Here is a 16,739-nt window from a genome sequence, read left to right as displayed (position 1 = left end):
TTATTGTGTGATATGATAGCTCTTGTCCAATTATACACTGAGAAATCGAGTTGTTTAGTAAAAGAGAACAGAGCAATGCCATTTCATTTTAAATTACGGTTTGGAAATGAAGTGTAAATCTGGTTGATTTCTGAAGCCATCGTTAACTCCAGCAAACTATGATGCTATTTCAAACTTCTGTGTCAGATAACTTTTTTTTTTCAAACTACCTTCTTTTTAGGCTGTTAGATCCCCAAACTTCCAAGCCTTTGACTGGGGAAGCATTGTCAAGAATTATTTTCATTACAACCAGGTAAGGTCTCCAGAATTAAAATGGTTCCTGAAAACCCATCAAGGAAGCCAGCCTGGGTTATTGGGGTTCTGGTAGGGTGGTGGAAAGGATGTGGGAGAGTTGACTGGGTAGGGTTTGTTTCCTTCAGTCAATTCCAGAACAACCCAAGCTTTGTGGTTGGTGGTGTAGTCTAGGTCTCTCCTCCTTGTCCTCTAGCTGGCTCCAAATAAGAGTGGTCACTGTCATACATTATTCATAATGACTGTGAACACAGACTCTAGAGTCAGAGAATCCTAAGTCAGTCCTGAAGCTGTGGGACCTTGGCCAAATTACGTTGCCTAAACCTCTTTCATATTAAAAAAAAAAAAAAAAAAAAAAATTTTTTTTTGAATGCAAAGTGTGAGGCACTTTGCTCATTTTTTTTTTTTTTAATTCAATTCTCACAGCATCCTTGTGGCATAGATATGATTATCACTAATTTAAAGATGAGGAAACAAAGGCTTAGAGAATTTCTATAGCTTGCCTTAACATCCCAGAGGGAGAAAATGGCTCCAGAGCACCTTTCCAACCACGTGGTTCTGTAGCCTCCCATCTGTGACATGAAGAGAGCAGGAATTCAGACACTTGTGACAGTGCCCAGCATGTGGTGACAGCTCAATAACTAGCAGTTCTCGTAGTGATTATTCTTTCATGTGGTTTAGGGTTTTTTGTTGTTGTTCTGGTAATGGTAACCTGAAAAGTAAACCGATAGTCAATGCTTTTTAGAATTTAGTCCCTTATTCTCCCATCTAACTTACTAAACAGTATTTAATGGAGAGTGTGTTTATTGTGACTTTGGAAAAAAAATAACTGTGGATTTTTATTGTAGACTTACCCTCCCACTTACAATGTGAGAGACATGCCCGTGCCGACTGCAGTCTGGAGTGGGGGCCGGGACTGGCTCGCGGACGTCCTTGACGTCAGTATCTTACTGACCCAGATCACCAACTTGGTGTACCACAAGCAGCTTCCTGAATGGCAGCATCTCGACTTTATCTGGGGCTTGGATGCCCGTTGGCGGATGTATAATGAAATTATTAATCTAATGAGGAAATACCAGTGAAAGCCAGGCTTGAGAAATTTACAGCCAAGTCGTTGGTCAAGATGTGTTAAGATGTGTTTGCTTATTTCCTATAAAATACTTGTTTCTCTTTCCCAGGCCTTTTATATTTTTATACCCAATGAAATTGATTTTGAAGATACCAAATTCTCACTAGTTAGGATTAGAAACATATTAGCTGCTTCTTTTTTTTTTTTTTTTCCTACTTTGTGATCCTTGTCAGAGTAATTGGTTGTGGTAGCCAGGCACTATCTGGTTCTTCTGGGCTCAGGCTGGTGGAGGCTCTGGTTCATGTGGTCCATTTGCCCTTTGGACTTATATTTTCTTGTGTCTTTGGTTTTCTTCCTTCCCCTTTGCTCTAGATGAGATGGAACAAATAAATGTATCTTAGAGGGCCACTTACAAGCTTTTAGGATCGCAGATGCTGCTCACCAAAGTAGGATGTAGAATATTTTCTTTATGCACTGTTTTATGCCAGTTGGCCTAGATGTTCCCTGAGACCATGGTCCCAGCCCTCAGCCCCAGTAGCTTTTTTTTTTCATTTGTTTAATGATGATCATCAGCTGAATATGAAGCTAATGACTCAACCGTGCGTTGTTTAAGTCTTGAAAAAATATGACTGATTTGTGAAAAGATCATTTGAACCATTCTGTTTGTTCTTAAAATTTAAAATATACTGTATTGCCTTTTTACTCCCACAAAGGGCGAATTCACACGTGTTAGAATTTTTAAACAGCGTTGTTCATTGGTAAATAATCTGGTAAAAACACTTGAGCAAAATTCAGTGTAGAAGTGCCCAGTTCTCACCTCCTTGCCTTAAAAGGCTCCCCAGTCTAATGGCCTTGTATTTAGGGGTCTAAATGACAGTTTCTCATGTTTTTTATTCAGTGGGTGCAGAGTCAAAGCCAGTGACATCCAGCTATTCCAGTTACAAAGGTTCCGTAACGAATTTTACTTACCAAACCTGTGATAGCTATTATTCAGCCAGCGTTGAAACTGCTCAGGCCAAGCAGAATTATTTGTTGGAGCCTTCCAAAACAATGTACTGACTTTAAAAAAGTGAGACAAAAACTGGTATGTTTTCAGTAGATGGAAGACTGGTACACTCAACTGTCTGTATTCATACATTGTAAATTCTGTGGCAGACTATAATTCCACTTGTTTTTTAAGAAGAAGAAAAATCCTGTGGAACAAGTATACCACTATCTTTTCCTGAAGTTTCTGTGTTCTGTTAAACAGTGTCTCAGCAATGAGGTCTGTGTGAAGCAGACATCCCAGCCTGTCCACAGGAAGAGTGTCCTAATCTGGTTTCACACAGAGACATATGAATGTAAATGTTTCCAGATTACAACTCAGGGGTTCCTTGAGTGTTTGTAGCTTTATGTGTATCCATGGTGTTACTGTTCCTGATTTTCATCCCCGTGTCAGGAAACCCGTATTCCCACAATCTTGCGACATTGTTTCTTTACAATACTGTCAGCTGGACAAAATGACCACTCCAAGTTGTTTTTTGTTTTCTTTGTTTACATAATTTGATATAATTAGCTACAATAACAATATTTAATATTGGCTACTATGTGAAGGCAGACTAATAGTGCTTTGTAATATTGAAAGAGTCTTTCAACTTTTTAATAAAACTCGTAGAATTGCATTTGTGTGTTCTCCTTTATTTAATAGCCTTTCTATTCTTCCCTTTCTCTTTTTTGGCAGAACTTACACTTTTCTTTCTCATCTCTGTCCACGTTACTCCTTGTAAACCTCCCCGATGCTGCCCATGAGCATTTGTTCCTCCCATGAGAGAGAGTGGTCTCAAGGCTAAGAAAAATCAGGAGATGGTTTGGAAATATCGGCGTTGAAAGTTATCTAGCAGGATCCATATGAGCAAAGTTGTGAGTGGAGACTAGACAGCGATTAAGCCCATCTTCAGGTAGTTGTTGGGCTCAGCCAGGTCCATGGATTAACAGATTGTCCACTCAACCCCCTTATTGTACAAATGAGACAACCAAGACTGACAGAGGCAGGGCATGTCATAACAGTTACTACTTGCCTGTGAGTTGCTTCCAACTTATGGTGACTCCACGTGTGTCAGAGTTGAACTAGGCTTCATAGGGTTTTCAGTAGCTTTTTTTGGAAGTACATTGCCAGGCCTTTCTTCTGAGGTGCCTCTGGGTGGACTTAAACTGCCAACCTTTCGGCTAGCAGCCGAGTGTATTAACCATTTGCACCACCCAGGGATTTCGGTCATGCCGTCAGGCTCCCAAAACATCGGCTTGGGGCTCAGTGTGGTCTCTCCCACTACTCTGTAAGCTTGAGGGCATACTCATCTCTGTATGCCCAGAATCTAACACAGGGTCTGGAATATAGTGAGTCTCAGTAAATAGATGTAGACTGATTAAATGTGTGAAAAGCAATGGAAATTTTCATGTGGCTAAATGAAATTAAGCACAAGTAACACCTGGGAGAGTCTGAGGACTGAATCTGTGTGATTTTCATGGCACCTAGAGAAAAGACGAAAAGTGCACTAGATGTAAAGGGTGTGTCTACAGAAAGGTGCCACCCTCCACAGGCCATATGTCCCCCCAGAGTCATTTTTTTCCCTTTGACCTAGGTCTGGCCAAGCAAGTACAAGGTTCTTGGGCAGGGCTGGAAAGAAAGGGACAGTGAAGGGTGTTTCTGTTGGTTGTTTTCCACTAGTAGGGGAGAAAACTTGCCACTGTAAGGTTTCTCTGGCTTTGGCTACACCGTGGGGATCCCACAGATGCCTGTGAGAACTTGTGGCCAGTAGAGCTTCCACACGCCAGACAGTAGACAGGAATGAGCAGTTGCTGCATTCCATAGATCCATCTTCTACAGAACTGTTTTTCTCTTTGTGTCCTTTGCAACTTCTTTCTGGGGACTTTTATGCACCGTGTTGTTATATAGGCTCCTGTCAAGTCAGCCCCTGACTCATGGCGACCCCATGCACAAGGGAACAAAATGCTGCCTTGTCCTGGGCCATCCCCATGAGCATATTGAACCATTGTGATCCATAGGGTTTTCACTGGCTGATTTTCAGAAGTACGACTCCAGGCCTTTTTTTTTTTCCTAAAAAAAAAAAAATTTTATTGTGCTTTAAGTGAAAGTTTACAAATCAAGTCAGTCTCATACAAAAATCTATGCACACCTTGCTATATACTCCTAGTTGTTCTCCCTCTAATGGGAAAGCACACTCCTTCCTTCCACTCTCTCTTTTCATGGCCATTAGGTCCAGGCCCTTCCTCCTAGTCCATCTCAGTCTGGAAGCTCCTCTGAAACCTGTTCAGCATTACACTAACACACAAACGCCCACTGACAAATGCACGGTGACTATGCTGAGGTGTATGGGCCAGAAGCAAACCCAGGTCCCCTGCATGGAAGGGAAGAGTTCCACAACCCAAAAAACAAACCTGTTGCTGGCGATTCCGACTCATAACCACCCTACAGGACAGAGTAGAATGGCCCCACAGGATTTTCAAGGAGGGGCTGGTGGATTCAAACTGCTAACCTTTCAGTTAGCCAGCCGGGCTGTTAACCACGGTGCCACCAGGACACCACTAAACCACCAACGCTCTCTATTTAGTCTGCAGACCACTCTAAAGGTGATGTTGCACGCTGGTTCTTGCTACAGTGGAGTTATATTCCACATTTGCCTTTTTTGGTTTCCTCTTCCCCTTGATACAGCTGCATAGCCCTGTTACACCCTCATAACCCTGGTTGTATTAAAGTTTTATTCTATCCTTGGCTGAGAGTGTAAAGCAAGATTGGAACTTGTGCTGCCCAAAGTCCTGGGAAGAATTGGAGGGGCTCTTTCTTATTTTTTATGGGCTCCAATGTATATTCTGTTGAGCAGAACACAAAGATCTCTGTAGATCTCTAGGGCAAGGAAAAGAATATTTAACTTGGAACTTTTACGTCTTTACGTGCGGCAATGAAGTCACAATTCAGAATGAAAATAATTTTTTCCATTGCCACAAGGGGGCACGCTTGGCTTTGCTTTCAGTCTTCCCAAGCCACCTACCACTTTGCTTTTTATAGGAAGGCTTTCTGTAGTTCCTTCCTCTTGGAAAGGTAGTGAGCTTTGTTGCTTTAGGAGCCAGTTGGTAGTTTGAGGGCTGGTTAGTTCTGGGTTTTAGGGTAGATGTGGCTGTGGTCAGGTCTACCTTGAATTGTGACTGATTCTTGCCTAATAAGTAATATCTGAAAAGTTTTCCCAAGGAATAGCTGTCCCAAATATGACTTATGAAAATAAAAATTTGCCTGAATAGATAAATGAATGGTCAGTACCACAGACATGGGGGAAGGGCAGGATAAGAGACTGGAGAAGCCTTTAACCCAGACCTCAATTTATTAAGGACCAAAATTTAGACTATTGACATTATCTCCAAGAAATGAAGATTATTTGGTTTGTGGGCATGAAAGGTGCTAATTTGTTGGGGGAAGGGGGGAGAGCCCCAGTGGTGCAATGTATAAGCCCTTAGCTGCTAACCGAAAGGTCAGCAGTTTGAATCCACCAGCTGTTCCATGGGAGAAAAGACCTGGTGATCTGCTGTCATAATGATTAAAGCCTAGAAAACCCTGTGGGGAAGTTCTACTCTGTCCTTTAGAGTCAGGGGTGCTATGAGTCAAAATTGACTCAGCACACAACAACAACAATTTGTTGAATGTAAATATTTAAAATACATTATATTTTTAACTCTTGGCATTTATTTATTTTTCGATACAGGTAGTCGCTGACTTAGAAGATATTCACGTTATGATGAATCACACAACCGTCTGTGTTTTGTTTTTGTTTTATACATCTTATAGTCAGCAATGTGTACCTATGTGTGTTTGTATCAAAATATATCTGTAAGTTTATATGTCATGTTTCCAGACCCCAAAGACAAATAAAGATGGGATTTATAAAGATGCTGATAATAAAAGGCAATAATAATGAAAAATTTAATGAGGTCTACTTACATCAGAAGGAACAGAACCCTGTCGTAAGGCTGGGAGTCTCTGTATATGGAAAATTTTTCAAAATGGAAGTAGCTCTGGTCTCTTGTGACCCCTGAAAGGCATCATCAAGTAATATTCTGATTTTTAAAACAGTTTATCAGCCATTAATTCACTGGAAGAGTATTTACTGAGTATTTATGTATTATGCTAAGTGCAGATTTCAAGTTCAATTCCACACGAAGTAAGCAAAACCCTTTTCTTTGCCAAATTGTTTTAGTTGTACCAAAAATAGCCCTTTGCATTCTACATTGTGCCTTCTGGAGTTTAAGCTTTTTCACAAGGCTTTGATCTTTGCAACAGTCCCTTTGACAGGTGAAGCGAATACTATTTTCTCTGCTTTCCAGGCAATAGTATGCCTTTTAATGGGGATGATTTTATATGTTATCAATGTTTTAAAGAGGTTGATGAGCGTTCCAGCAACTTCAGTAGAAGCAAGACATAGATGGATCAAAAATATAAAGTGCTGAAATCCAAATACACATCAGTGATCTGGGTCAATGGGGGTGTCAAGAAGTCTCTTGGGGAAAACTAACATACCACGCAGGTATTCTCCATCAGCATCCTCTACTGTTTTTGTTATGTAAAATTAATGTTTGCTGAGTTTGTAAAGTACCATGTAAATGCAGCTGCAATGACCTCCTTCCAATCCCAAACTCCTCCTATAGACATACTGTGGAACTGATACTGACCAGGCTCCATTCTCAATTTGGCCATTAATCTTGACTTTCCTTAAACTCCATCTTTATCTTTAAAACAAAGTATTAGATTTTGATCTTTGCAGTTACCCCACCCTCTATGAGTCTTTCATGTTACACAACACTACAAGCGTGCATCTTTGATATCCAGGAATTGTTTTTGGTTTGATGGATGTCAAAAGAGTTCCATCCAAATTTCGAAAGAAAAAAAAAAAAGCACAAAGGTCATTAAAAAAGAGAGATTGCATCTTTGGTAATGGGTTTTTCCAATTATATGCTTTATTTATTTATTTATTTATGGGGGGGGGTAGTACCAAAGCCTTTTGATGAGTTGGTACCAAATAACTTTGAGATTGTAATAAATATGCACAGTCTTGATTGTTGTACTCTCAGAAAGGTGATTTGACTCCTGGAATAGCTAGAAAAGAAAGGATTCCTGTCCTCCAACTCTGTCAGGAAGAGCATGTCAAGATAAAACAGGAAATCATGATCAACTGGAGAAGTGTAGAACAGTGTAGGAAACAGTGTGGTCAATCCTGTCTGAAATGAGTGAACACCTTTTGTGAAAAACCATCCCTGTAGGCAAGGAGCCCTGAACTACATTGATAAATGCTCAAAAAAAATTTTCTTTTCAATTTTTCAGCCTTGATTTTGAGCCATTATCTTTTAAAATGATCGTCTAATCCACAAATCTCTTTTGAACTCATTTTGTGCAAGGCATAAAGCTTGGCACTGTGAAAAAAGAAGATACACCCTGTGTCCTAAAAAGACCTAATCATCTACGAAGCTATTACATAAATTTTGTGTGAATAAAAAGTGTTTAAAGCTTGCCAATTCAAAAAATGACACCACTTTAGTCAATACAGATAGGATATGGTTTTTTTTGGAGGGGGGGGGGATTCAATTAAGTAATGCTGTTTTTGGTTGCCTGACATATTTTGTCTACTTTTCAGCATCCTCCATGACATACAGTGGACAACTGACAAGATTTTAACTGATTGGTTTCCCTGAGATGGTTGCATTTGTATGTTGGATACAGCCTTCTACCCAGGTGAGCTGTGTACAAGGAAGGCAATGAAGTCTGTTATTCTTTACAGTGCCTTGAGGTAGGAATCGTAAGCCTGGACAAAGGCTGAAGCCATGGCTTCCAGGTCTTGCTGCACAGGGCTTTATTAATTGGCCTCTGGTGACTATTCTGTAGTGACCTCTTCAAAGTGTTGAAAAGCAAAGATGTCACTTTGAGGACTAAGGTGCACCTGACCCAAGCCATGGTATTTTCACTCATCTCATACACATGAAAAAGCTGGGCAATGAATACGAAAGACCAAAGAAGAATTGATGCATTTGAATTAAGGACATCATGCTTGGTAAAGTAGAGGGTTAATGAAAAAGAGGAAGACCCTCAATGAGACGAATTGACACAGTAGCTGCAAGAATGTGCTCAAGCATAGCAATGATTGTGAGGACGGTACAGAATTGGGTAGTGTTTTATTCGTTGTACATAGGGCCGCTATGAGTCAGAACCTACTTGATGTCACCTAACAACAGTGATTATTCTAACAGGTTTAGTGTCAGAGGATGAAAACCAAAGAAGGAAAAGAATGGGCTGGTTGGGCTGGGGGCTCAAGGGAGTCAGTCCTGACAGCTAAATCTAATAGCTAGGCTCCAATGAAGCAAACCCACCAATGTTACCCACTTAAAAACCTGTGAAAGCATCAAAGACACCCACGCATGATAGCTGAAACCACAAGAACATGACAGTGCGGGCTGAAACAGAATTTGAGGATTGACTTAACTTCTTGAGGGTTTGACCAATACTTTCCTTATGAGCAGAATTCATTTGTAAGTCTGAGAAAGTAAGCTCTGGTGATCCCTTTGGAGCCTTGAGGGGTCCGAGACTGAAGGAGAAAAAGCTCTTTCTCTTCTAGGACACTGCTTGAGACACACACAGTTCAAGGGGCCAGAGGTTTGAACTGTGCATGTCTCTTTGCTACTATCTAAAATAAGAGGAGCATGAGAAAATCCACCTGCTTTCCCTTTTTACACTGCCTGTTAAGAAGCTCAGAGTTGCTTATGAACTTATTCTCATCAAGAGACAGACAGAACATAACATTCTTATCACATACAACCCATTGCTCTTAACCACTATGCTACCAGCATTTCCGTGACATACTAGGGTTAAAAAAAAAAAAATTGCTCTAGGCCCAGAGGGAATGGGCATCTAAGAAATATCTATAATCCATCAGTGGCAGTGATTCAAAGGCGTTGATTCTTCTTTGGTCTTCCTTATTCATTGTCCAGCTTCCACATGCATATGATACGATTGAAAATACCATGGCTTGGGTCAGGTGCACTTTAGTCTTCAAGGTGACATCTTTGCTTTTCAACACTTTAAAGAGGTCCTTTGCAGCAGATTTGTTCAATGAATGGGTCTTTTGATTTCTTGACTGCTGCTTCCATGGCTGTTGTTTGTGGATCCAAGTAAAATGAAATCCTTGAGAAACTCAAACTTTTCTCCATTTTTCATAATGTTGCTTATTGGTCCAGTTGTGAGGATTTTTGTTTTCTTTATATTGAGGTGTAATCCATACTGAAGGCTGTGGTCTTTGATCTTTGTCAATAAGTGCTTCAAGTCCTCTTCACTTTCGGCAAGCGAGGTTGTGTCATCTGCATAATGCAGGTTGTTAATGAGTCTTCCTCCAATTCTTATGCCCTGTTCTTCTTCATATAGTCCAGCTTCTTGGATTATTTGCTCAGCATACAGATTGAATAGGTATGGTGAAAGGACACAACCCTGTCACACACCTTTCCTGACTTTAAACCCCGCAGGATCCCCCCCCCTTGTTCTGTCCAAACAACTGCCTCTTGATCTACGTAGAGGTTCCTCGTGAGCACAATAAAGTGTTCTGGAATTCCCATTCTTCACAATGTTATCCATAATTTGTTAGGATCCACACGGTGAAATGCCTTTGTGTAGTCAATAAAACACAGGTAAACATCCTTCTGGCATTCTCTGCTTTCAGCCAGGATCCATCTGACGTCAGCAATGATATCCCTGGTTCCACATCCTCTTCTGAATCCGGCCTGAATTTCTGGCAGTTCCCTGTTGATATATTGCTACAGCTGCTTTTGAATGATCTTCAACAAAATTTTGCTTGCATGTGATATTAATGGTATTGTTCGATAATTTCCACATTTGGATGGATCACCTTTCTTGGGAATAGGCATAAATATGGATCCCTTCCAGTTGGTTGGCCAGGTAGCTGTCTTCCAAATTTCTTGGCCTAGACAAGTGAACACTGCTAGCGTTGCATCCATTTGTTGAAACATCTCAATTGATATTCCATCAATTCCTGGAGCGTTGTTTTTCACCAGTGCCGTCAGAGCAGCTTGGCCTTCTTCCTTCAGCACCATTGGTTCCTGATCATATGCTACCTTTGAAATGGTTGAATGTCTACCGTCTGTGCAAAGAGACAATGGAAAAGCTCAAAATCATCAGTAAGAACAAGGCAGGGGCCGACTGTGGAACAGACCATCAATCGCTCATATGCAAGTTCAAGTTAAAACTGAAGAAAAAGAGAACAAGTGGATGAGAGCCAAAGTAGGACCTTGAGTATATCCCACCTGAATTTAGAGGCCATCTCAAGAATAGATTTGATGTGTTGAATACTAATGACTGAACACCAGATGAATTGTGGAGTGACATCAAGGACCTCATACATAAAGAAAGCAAGAGGTCATTAAAAAGAAAGAAAAGACCAAAATGGATGTCAGAGGAGATTCTGAAACTTGCTCTTGGACATAGAGTAGCTAAAGGAAAAGGAAGAAACAATGAAGTAAAAGAACTGAGCAGAAGATTTCAAAGGGCATCTCGAGAAGACAAAGTAAAGTATTATAATGACAGGCGCAAAGAGGTGGAGATAGAAAACCAAAAGCATTTCTAAAGCTGAAAGAACTGAAGAAAAACTTCAAGTTGCAGTAGTGAAGGATTCTACCGGGAAAATATTAAAGGATGCAGGAAGCATGAAAAGAAGATGGAAGGAATACACAGAGTCATTATTATTTTCACTCATAGAGCCCGCATACTCTGTGCCAAGCGCTCGGGCTGCCAGCCGCGCAGGAACTCCTCGGGCAGAGACATAGGCACATAAGCCGCCCCTGAGAGACTAGGCTAGCGCGGCCCTCCCGGGGAATGGTGCAGTTTCCCGTTCTTCCCAGCGGGGGCGCAGTGGACCCGGAGACCAGCCCGGCTGGGAGGCGGAGGCGAGGGCACCGCCTGGCTCAGACCCTCTTCGGCCGACTTAGGGCGCATGCTCCACCCTGGCCCCTTGACTCCTCGCCCCGGCGGCGCTCGGCGGGGCCGGAGTCTTCGTGGTACTTCCAGGTCGTTGGCAGCTGTGATGGGCGGCGCGGGTAGCCCAGGGACCCCCCTCCCGGGGGAGCCGCCTCTGGTCCCTACAAATCCACTCATAGCGCCCCGGCCACAGTGAGTGGACACAGGGACCCCGGACGGCTGCCAGGTACAGCAGCTCCCGGTGAGTGCAGGTCCTGGCCGCGCCACCAGTTGCGGATGCGGCGTAGGAGCCCACGCCCGGCCTCTCTGCACGGGCTCTGCGGGGAGGCCGCGCGCTGTCCCCAGATGCTCAGTCCCTGCGACCCTGAGCCTGTGCAGGGCCCTCTGCTCCTGGAGCCGGGTGGGTCTTGCATGGGGTAGCTATTGGTGCCTTTTCTGCGGCAGGTGGCCCAAGGCACCTCCCAAGGACCCAGGAAGACAGAGCTCTCAGGTTTCCTGGGTACTAGCAGTCGCCAGTCAGCGAAACTGCCCAGGTCCCCGAATTGCGGGGCCACCTGGGATTTCTGATTCCCAGCTCTCCTCCTTTTTGATCCTCTCCTCTCGTTAGCTACCGCAGCCAGCCTGTCTTGCCTGTCTTAACTCATTAGCCAAGGGCGTGCCTGAGAGCTTACTTTGGCAACAGTCCTGAATAAAATCCCGCAATACAGCTATTTAACCTGATGAGATTTTGCTTTGGGTACTTAACTTGGGTGAACCTCAGATTCCAAATAAGATTGGGTTTAACAGTACTGCTGGAGGAGGAATTTACATAGTAAATGAGAAGCGCTGCTTGCGGTGTCTGGCACAAAGCAAGAGCTTAAGTAGGAGCAGCCGCCACCGTTGTTGTTACTACAAAGCTAAATGGTAAGCTGCTTTGGTGTCTTTCTTCAGCCACGAACTGGTGGACCTCCCCTACCCTATTTTTCAAGGTCTGTAGGCTCTTAGCTAAGTCTTGGAGGTACAAAGTTGAATCAACACGGCCTCTGTCCTCCTGAGCTGGGATAAAATGAGAGCAGACAGGCACAACGTAGAAAGACCTGGGATGAAGGTGCTAAAACCCGAAACGGTGGAGTCAATTCTGACTCATAGTGACCCTATAGGACAGGGTAGAACTGCCCCATAGAGTTTCCAAGGAGCACCTGGTGGATTCAAACTGCCAACCTTTTGGTTAGCAGTGGTAGCACTTAACCACTACACCACCAGGGTTTCCAAAGGTACTTTTAAGAGAGCCCAGAAAAGGACACCAGGCCCAGCCTGGGGTAAGAGGACCAGAGAACATCCCTGGAGGGAGCTTTTTCTCCTTTGAATTTCTCACTTATCAGCGTTATAAGACCTGCTTGACGAATATGTTGAGAAATGTGGCCAGTGTTGTGTTGGGAGGAGAATTAATTCAGTGACCCATTTGCCTTTGAGTAACATCAGCTGTTAACTCTCATGAAAATTCCTCTGGCCAGCTGGTCCAAGTTCTGTAGGCTAGGTGCTACGTCGAAAGCAGCTACTGCCAAATGTTATTCTAAATTGTCATAACCTTTAATTTTTCCATTTCAATCTACTCCTTATTCCCTAATAATAATGAAGTTTTGGGAGGTGGTATTTATGGTAACAGGTAACCTGGGGCTGTGCAACTCTTCCCAACTACCATAAAGAAATAAAAACTTGTGAGTAAAAGCTGTGGGCTTCCCTGCCAACACAGACTCAAGACCACATTCCTTCTGTCAAGAAGTTCGAGGGTCACAACTGCTCCGAGAAATAACTTTAGGAGAGAATCAATTCCCTTTTTTATAGATTTAATTTTTAGAGCAGCTTTAGGTTTATAGAAAAGTTGTACAGAAAGTACAGGGTTCCCAAATATCCCCTGACCCATTGGCCGCTGTTTCTGTTACTGTTTTTGTTGTTGTTAATTGCCGTTGAGCCGATCCTGACTCACGGTGACCCTGTGTGTTATAGAGTGTAACTGCTCCATGGGGTTTTCTTGCATAGGATTTTATTGGCTATAATCTTAATGAAAGGCAGAGCATCAGGCCTTTTCTTCCAAGGTGCCACTGGGTGGGTTCAACCTTTGGCTAGCAGTTGAGTGCAAACAGTTTGTGCTAGGTGGAGTCCTTCTCCTATTATAACATCTTGCATCCATGTAGTACATTTGTTACAATTGATGAACCAATATTGACGTGTTATTATTAACTACTAAAGTCCGTAGTTTATATTAGGGTTCATGGTTTGTGTTATACAGTCCTATGGATTTTGACAAATGGGTAATATACAGAATAGTTTCACTGCCCTAAAAGTGCCCTGTGCTCCACCTATAGTCAATTCACTTTTAACATCTGAAAACCAATTTATTTACATGCAGACCTAATTAAAGACATGGAATATCAGTTTAAATACAAGTCACAGAGCCCTGGTGGCACAGCAGTTAAGAGTTTGGCTGCGGACCAAAAGGTTGGCAGTTCAAATCCACCAGCCGCTTTTTGGTAACCCAATGGGGCAGTTCTGCTGTGTCCTATAGGGTCTCTATGCTTTGGAATCCACTTGATGGATACGGTTTGGTTATTGAGGTATAATTAACATATAATTTAAAAACAAAAGTTGCCTTCTAGTTAACTCGGATTCATCGTGACCCCGTGTATGTCACAGTAGAACTGTGCTCCGTAGGATTTTCAGTGGCTGATTTTTTCGGGAGTAGATCACCAGGCCTTCCTTTCAAGTCTACCTCTGGGTGGACTCGAACCTCCAACCTTTCAGCTAGCAGCTGAGCACATTAACTGGGATCTTTGACATACAATAGCAAGTCATATTTTAAGTGTATAATTTTGTCAGTTTGGGCATATTTATACACCTACGGGTACATCAGCACAATCAAGATAATGAACATACCCATCACCCCCAAAAGGCTTGTAATCTTTTCCTCCCTTCTCTCCTTTCCTCATTGATTTGCTTTCTGACAATATAGAATAAGTTGCATTTTATATAGTTTTATATAAATGGCATCATGCAGTATGCTTTTTTTGTTTGGTTCTTTCACTCAGCATAATTATTTTGAGATTTATCTATGTTGTTGTGTGGTCATTCCATTTTATTGATGAGTAGTATTCCATTTTATGTATACACTAGGGTTTCTTTATCCATTTACCCATGTGGACTTCTCGATTTTTGGGTATTACACACAAAGCTGCCATGAACATTGTTGTACAAGTCTTTCTATGGGCATACATACATGCATCTTTCTAAGTGAGTAGATTTACTTAAAGTAAGTAAGTAAAGTAAAGTAAGTAAGTAAGTAAGTATGAGGCCTGGGCTCTAGTGCCAGCTTTGCCTCTAACCATTTAGGTGTCTGTGGGAAAGTCAGCTCACTTCGCATTTAGCTGGAGGTCGTTGGGGTATTCACCCCCAAGGTCCTTTCTACGCTGATAAATCTGGTGTTTCTGACCATCGCTGCCAGAAACTGTTTTTTGTTAATGGTTGGGAGGTTTCAGAAGAAAAAACGGACGTTCTTCTTCCCTCAGTTTATCTTGCAGGCTCCGTTTTATGTCTGTTTTTTTCCTTGGGTGACACATTTGAATCCTGATGTGTAATTTGGGGGCAAGAACAGAACGGAGTAGACAGTACAAGGCAAGAGCTAATATTGGCCAGACTTAATGATTACATTGAAGCCCGTGGGTGGTACAAATCTCCAGGCCCACGCAGAGTTGCTTTCGAAAGAAAGGCCTGGCAATTTACTCCTGAAAAATCAGCTATTGAAAACCCTGTGGGGCATAATTCTACTCTGACACACTCGGTGTCCCTGTAAGTTCAAATTGACTCAATGGCAATTTTTTATTTTTATTTTTTTTTAACGTTTAAATCACAAGTAGAGGGGAAGAAGTGGGAGCTTAACAGACTGGAATTTTGTGGATCTTCCCGTTTGCTCACTTGTGTCTTCTTCTGAGTCTTCCTGAAATTCTGTTACTTCTCTGGGAACTCGTTTTTTTTTTAACCTTGTGGTGGGGAAGTGAGTGGGTGTGTTGTGTTGCAAAGGTCACATGTTAACCGAGGGGAGGGGGGGGCTGGTTCCTAGTAAAAAGGAATTTTTCATTTTCTTGCTTCTAGATAATAGAGTCGTTTGTTGCATACTTGCCCTTCACCTAACTTTTACTTGGCCTAAACATGTTCAGAACTTTTCATGGGAGCATTAATCTGCCAACATATTTTTGAGTAGTGAAACTGGGGCAATTAACAATAGACCAACCGTTTTACACAGAATGAAAATGCGGCTCTTGGGGTTGGTGGTCTGTTTGGCCCTTGGGACTGTGCATTCGGACGGGCCCAGAGGGAAGTGGACACCTGTGGACCCTGAAGTCAACATGAATGTGGTAAATTTCTCAGAGTCACTTGCTTTTAAAATGTACCTGGTTTATGGCAATATATGGAAACCCTGGTGTCATAGTGGTTAAGTGCTATGGCTGCTAACCCAAAGGTTGGCAGTTCAAATCCACCAGGCGCTCCTTGGGAACTATGAGGCAGTTATACTCTATCCTTTAGGGTCACTATGAGTCAGAATCGACTCGATGGCAATAGATTTGGTTTTTGGCTTTGTGACAATGTTAATTATTATTTTCTTAAATCCAGTTATATGTCCCAAAATAAGTCACAAACTCTGGTGTCTTTCTATCCCATATACTTTTCACTTTCCCCGAATCTTAGATTGAGTTCGCTAGACTTTTCCTACCAGGTAATGTGTTTTTCAGGAGTTCCCGGTTGGTGCAACTGGTTAACATTTTGACAGCTAACCAAAAGGTTGGAGGTTGGAGTCTACCATGTGGCACCTAGGAAGAAAGGCCTGGCGATTTGCTTGTGAAAAATCACCCATCAAAAACCCTATAGAGCACAGTTCTACTCTGACACACATGTGGTCACCATGGGTTAGAATTGACTCGATGGCAACTGGTTTAAATGTGTATTTCACAAATCCTATTTTACTGTTAAAACTATATACTCCTTAATAAAATAAATAATAATTTTTATTAATTGGTTTCATTTTTAAGTCGCACTGAATTTGTTTTGAAGAGCAGTAAAGAAGTGTCAAAACATTGCATGAATGTACCGAGTCCTCGTTTTAGATCACATTAAACGTCGATAGTGACTATCAGGGAAACACAGGTCAAAACAAAATTCAAAGCATCTGAAAAAAATGTCTTTAGAACAAATAAGCAAAAATAACATCTTGATTAATTAAGACATTTCAAAATTAGTAATTTTAAGTAAACAATAAAAATTGGAAACGCCTTACGTTGGCATACATGGTGGGAAAATACAGATTATATTTTAAAAATAGCAGCTTTGAAGATG

General features: G+C 42.0%; 3 protein-coding genes across 3 annotated transcripts in view; all 3 read left to right on the top strand.

Moving 5' to 3' along the window:
- The window catches only part of LOC126059962 (lysosomal acid lipase/cholesteryl ester hydrolase-like), a 40,363-nt gene extending 37,342 nt beyond the window's left edge, over positions 1 to 3,021 (top strand). The window contains exons 9-10 of the mRNA XM_049856030.1: positions 221 to 292; positions 1,140 to 3,021. Of these exons, the coding sequence (XP_049711987.1) occupies positions 221 to 292; positions 1,140 to 1,373 (306 nt within the window). The 3' untranslated portion in view covers positions 1,374 to 3,021. The remainder of the gene's footprint in view (positions 1 to 220; positions 293 to 1,139) is intronic.
- Positions 1 to 16,739, top strand: part of LOC126059966 (lysosomal acid lipase/cholesteryl ester hydrolase-like) — a 136,187-nt gene that overhangs the window by 37,342 nt on the left and 82,106 nt on the right. The window lies entirely within an intron of this gene.
- The window catches only part of LOC126059963 (lysosomal acid lipase/cholesteryl ester hydrolase-like), an 89,332-nt gene that overhangs the window by 37,342 nt on the left and 35,251 nt on the right, over positions 1 to 16,739 (top strand). Inside the window, exon 2 of the mRNA XM_049856031.1 lies at positions 15,652 to 15,763. Coding sequence (XP_049711988.1) covers positions 15,653 to 15,763 — 111 coding nt within the window. The 5' untranslated portion in view covers position 15,652. The remainder of the gene's footprint in view (positions 1 to 15,651; positions 15,764 to 16,739) is intronic.

Source organism: Elephas maximus, chromosome 16 (genome assembly GCF_024166365.1).
Source record: "Elephas maximus indicus isolate mEleMax1 chromosome 16, mEleMax1 primary haplotype, whole genome shotgun sequence".
Classification (NCBI taxonomy): Eukaryota; Metazoa; Chordata; class Mammalia; order Proboscidea; family Elephantidae; genus Elephas; species Elephas maximus.
This window is presented reverse-complemented; position numbering and strand designations above follow the sequence as displayed.